Below are 4,973 nucleotides of genomic sequence, written 5' to 3' on the forward strand. Positions count from 1 at the left end.
TTGTATGTCATTGCTCATGCCCTGAGGTTATTTGTATGTGTGTTAACAAAATTGTACAGACGGCACTATTCTCTTGGCTAATGGCAAATTTCTAATAAAATTTGCACACTCTTAGAAATCAAAAGGGTGTTTTGTTTTAATGTAGAGTGCAAGGGTAAGAGAAACTTGCTTTTCCGGCACTTGCCACACTGAAATCTATTATCACTCAATGCAAATCCAGTTGATTTCTCACTGTTCAAATATATATCTAACAATGAGACCTGGATGCAGGTCTTGTATCACTTACATTCTGTCCTGGTCTTCTATGTCGTCTTAAAGTTCATGTAAACATCCAGTTTAACTTCTGGTATGTGTTTCAATAAGGTGTCATTTTATCAGGTAGAAATCACCACCGTTGTCCTTTTTATTTCACAATCATACAAACAACATATGTATTCCAAGATAATGTAATCAAGAGAGTCTTGCTTGAAGTCTAATGTTCAGTAAACCATGTCTACGCTGCTCAGATCTGATGTGCAAATTTGATAAGCGTGAGAGACAGAATTCAGCATTTACTATCTCCAGGCAATTGCAAATCATGAAAACAGTATAAAGTGCAGAAACCTCTGCAAGTGTAGCTTGAAATGCTGGCATTTCCCTGCAGTCTGAATACGACTCCGTTGTCATAATTAGTTATAAGCTATGTATTATACATGCAGAACTTTAAGACAGAAACTAGATATCAATGACATTCACATCCCTTATAAACAATGTTCTGCTACACTGTGACAAAGCAAGAAGTGAAATTCCTACACCCACACACTTTCACTGATACTGATTTAAGGTGAAATGTTCTTGTTGTTTTTAAAAAAGCCAACTCTTAATTTCTATTCTCCCCCTTTCAGTGTTCCTTTCTCCCCAATCCATCCATCTGCAGAGTACGCTATGAATTTACTTTACATCAGTGGCAGCCCTCTAGCTCTCCAGCCTCCATTATCTCTGATCATTAGCCTTGCTGGCCGGGGCTGATAGGAGTTGGATACCAACACATGTCACATTGCATGGAGTCATGGTTTTTGCCAGCATACAGCGTGCTGTTATTTGAAACTTTTATTTTGCACCTGGACCTTAGAGGCTCAGGATGATAGACCCAAGATCAGCTGCAAAATCAACTGTAGGAGAAGTGATCAGATCACAACACTCACAGTCACACTTTGCCCAGAAGGAGCTACTTTTCTATGCCAGACCACTAATTTCTTAAGCTCTTCTCTAAAGCTATCATGGAGCCAGGCATATATAAAGGGGTTGTAGCATGCTGAACTCATGGCAAACCAATGGCAAACCAGCTGGACCAGGCTGAAATAATAAGGATCAATTGCATTTATGTTAATGTCCCGGATGAGATTGAAAGTGTGGAGAGGAAGCCAGCACACCCCAAACACCACTACTACCATGACCAGCAGGCAGAATGTCCTCTTCCGCCTGGCTCTGTCCCAGTCTGCCTGAGTCTGAGTAACACACCCTGGCACAACCCTGTTCTTCAGCTTGAGAAAGATCTTGAAGTAAGAGATCAGAATGGCTAGCAAGGGGAAGAGGTAAGTGATCAGCAGCAGGCACAACGCATAGGCTTGTCGCTGGCGCTCTTGCTCCCCCCAGAATTCCTCGCACAGGATGACACCCTGTTGATGCAGCTCCACATAATAGGTGTGGGCCATGGCTGGTAACGCCAAGCAGCAGGAGAGAATCCAGATGAAGAGGACCATGTAGGCACTGAGCTGCAGAGAGATCCGGCGTCGCAGGGGGTGCATGATTACTATGTACCGGTCCACGGCGATGGTGGCCAAGGTGAAGATGGAGATATAGACTGTGACCGGCTGCATGAAGTAGACAAAGTAGCACATTGCGCTGCCAAATATCCAGCCGCGTGGCTCGAAAATGTAGGCGAGAGTCAGGGGGACGCAGGTGGTGCACATGGCCACATCCGAAAGGGCCAAGTTCCCAATGAGGAAGTTGGTGACGTTGTGCATCTTCTTCACACGCAGGATGACGTGAACCAGAAGGCAGTTGCCTACCATCCCAATAATGACCACACCTGTGTACATCAGAATGATCAACAGCTTCAACCGTTGCACTAGCTGCAAACCATGGAAAACCATCAAGGTCCCATTCATAGCAATGTTGTAAGCCACGGGAGTGAAGTTGGTCGGAATGGTACCCGAACCTTCAAAGAGCTCAGACATTTGGCCTGCAGGATGATAAACCATAGATATTAGTGAGTTCTCTGTACCTATTGTTACAGTGTTTAGTTAAAGAGCATCTGTAATTCAAAATAGTACATCTATGTTTACAACCTCAATAATGTCATTAATATTAATGTAATAGGGAGAAATGTATAGAAATTGATTTAATTTTGTCATTTGATTATTGTCAAATTTTGTCAGGAACAAGGGAGAGCAGAAGGGGAAGGGATATGAAGAACTGTGGGTGAATATGCTTTTCCATATAAAAGAGGCTATAAAAATTCTAGGCTTTGGAAAAAGATGAAAAACAGCATGCACATTTCAGCATAATAAAACATTTTTCATCCTCTGATTTCTGAGCCTTTAGCAAGCAAACACCCACATATTTCAAAGGATTTCTATAGATCCCTAGGAGCTACAAACTTTATTTAAAAATGAGGGAAGGCATGAGAGTCACAAAAAAATGCAGTTGCTATATTAGATGTGGCAGGCACAATCATCTCCCCTTTCCTTGCTATATATTCAATTATTTTGGGCCCAAAACTGATAATGTAGAAGACAGGGTGGGTGGACAAGATTAGAAGGAAATTGGGGACAAATAACTAGGCCCAAGAAACTGGCTCACATTAGGTGGAGGTGGAATTTAGAATACAATTTCAGTTACCCTCCTCTTGCTGGATCTTTTTGCCTCTGGAATCTCCACACAGATATCGTCTGCAACTTCACCAGCTGTCTTTCTTCTAGTCGATGAAACGCTGGACTATCTGGAAAAATAGCTAATAGACTTTAGCTACAGATTCTGAAACCATGGGCACTGAGGTCAACTTCCCCAAGACAGGTCTCTTTGCAACTGCTGCTAATCATTACGCACCTTCTGGCTGAGCCATCTACAAAACGGACTGATGAAAAATGTGCCAAACCTCCATGCCTGCCAAGCCCAATCCTGTAAATTCTTCACTGCTGGGGAGAAAATAATTTAATCACCTCCAGTACATAAAGCACTATCATGCAAAAAGCTGTTTGAATACACTACAGAACTTCCAGACAGAACTGATTAGGAATTAAACTGGACTGTGACGATATTTCTGATTGGCATGTGCATGCCTGATACATGTTCTTTCCCTAGTAGAGAGCACTCACGCCATGTTCCTAATGTCCAATAAGTGATGGGGGAAAGTCTGAAATGCCTTGCAGGAAGAATGATGAGGCTGCCTATTTGAAAATAGTTGGTTTTTGACTAGGTCTCAATATCGCAAATGAGTTAATCAGATATCAAAAACAGGTGATTGGCAAGAAGGGTTTGTCTGTTTTTAAAATTGATTGGCTGTTCTGCAGAAAGGATAAATCTGGAATAAATAGGGGGAAATATGGGTTGGCATTTTTATGCCTCCAGAGTTGTGTGGTTGCTTACGTGAGCTGAAGTGATCCCACTAATAAAAACGTGCATGGAAATACCTTGTATTTGTGTAGTTTTCTTTCTCATCAGAGAGAATGAGGAAGTTCAGACTGAACTCTTCGTACATCAGGGAATCCTACACAGTCTGTATCACACCAGATATAATCCATACAGGTTCTGTGGGACTAACCACTGGACACGTCTTCCCTCATCATTCTTTTTTAAGCTGGTCCTTCACACATTCTGGAGTCCACTTCTCATCACCCTACCCAAGTCTCCATATCCCTCAAAGTGAAATAAGATGAACACTTTGGGTAAAAATATATATAAATAAACAGCCCTCCAAAATTGTGATGGCTCTTCTACAAGCAGAAGTGCAACCTCCACCTTCTGAGGCACATGCATTTAACAGACAGCTGAAATTATGGGAGGGGGGACATTTATCTCTCAGAGGATAAATGTGGGGAAAGATAGTGATAATATAATTTAAGTTTTTACTGGAGATTGCAGAGACAATGAGGCAATCAGATAAAGAGAACACACTGTTGATTACAAGAGCAACGCAAGTGAATGCAGGTTTAGAGAAGTTCATGAACTAAGGGGATATTTATTGATCACATATATATGCCTCTCTGTTCAAAAAGAGCTGAACAAGATCTCAGTGCCTCTGAGCAAGAGCACCATACACAATAAGCTGCATGCAACTGATGCTGAGAAACAAGCAATAATAATATGCACTTACTACTAGTCAGCAGAAGAAATCAACTAAGTGGGATTCACAGCTTCTACATCTTTTACCCTACCTTTGCTTGGGTAAGCTGTCTTATTCACTGCAAAGAAGAGGCAGTCGAGGAACTGGTATCACTGTCTTCCCGAGTCAATATGCTTTGCCTGGCTTGTGAAACCAGCCAAACTGTTTGATGAGCAAGAGTTTAAAGGGACAGAGGTTGATTTTGCTGGCATATCATGTCATTCCCCTCCCCCTTTTCTGTTTACTTTTCAAATGGTAAGAGTTCATTGGCTGGAGCACTGAGACTCTTTCCCCCACTGCAATACCTCTTGATTTCAGAAATCTCTCACGTTTTATTCCAATACTTCATTTTCTTGGGGGGAAATATATGCATGTAATAGAATTTCCATATTAATTAATCCTCAGTGTATTCTCTCATCTATCCCTCATCCCCAAATGCATGATTCTGGGTACTGAAAGACCTAAAACTATTTAGAAATATTTAATTAGAATCCTTAAAACATTTCATATACTGAGGGTTACTAAGTACACATGCTTTAGGGAACTCGTTTTTATCTGCCAGCTTTCAGAGAAGGTAGAAATATCATAGAGGCATTAGAGCTGATAG

General features: G+C 41.4%; 1 protein-coding gene across 2 annotated transcripts; it reads right to left on the minus strand.

Annotated features, from left to right (window-relative positions):
* Positions 1–491: 491 nt before the first annotated feature.
* On the minus strand, positions 492–4,512 carry LOC309369482 (prolactin-releasing peptide receptor-like). Of its 2 annotated transcripts, none has more exons than XM_081910265.1 (3): positions 4,419–4,512; positions 2,884–2,983; positions 492–2,224 (listed from the first exon to the last, which is right to left on the minus strand). In XM_081910265.1, exon 3 carries the CDS (start codon positions 2,217–2,219, stop codon positions 1,167–1,169), a length of 1,053 nt encoding a protein of 350 aa, XP_081766391.1. In that variant the 5' UTR covers positions 2,220–2,224; positions 2,884–2,983; positions 4,419–4,512; the 3' UTR covers positions 492–1,166. The 2 variants fall into 2 exon arrangements, with proteins under 2 accessions (XP_081766391.1, XP_081766392.1); XM_081910266.1 differs by having other exon boundaries at positions 4,358–4,512.
* Between the last annotated feature and the right edge of the window lie 461 nt (positions 4,513–4,973).

Source organism: Podarcis melisellensis (assembly GCF_964234715.1).
Source record: "Podarcis melisellensis genome assembly, chromosome: 5".
Taxonomy (NCBI): Eukaryota; Metazoa; Chordata; class Lepidosauria; order Squamata; family Lacertidae; genus Podarcis; species Podarcis melisellensis.

Coding starts and splice junctions, on each gene's coding strand:
- LOC309369482 (XM_081910265.1), bottom strand. CDS start 2,219: ATGTCTGAGCTCTTTGAAGGTTCGGGTACCATTCCGACCAACTTCACT.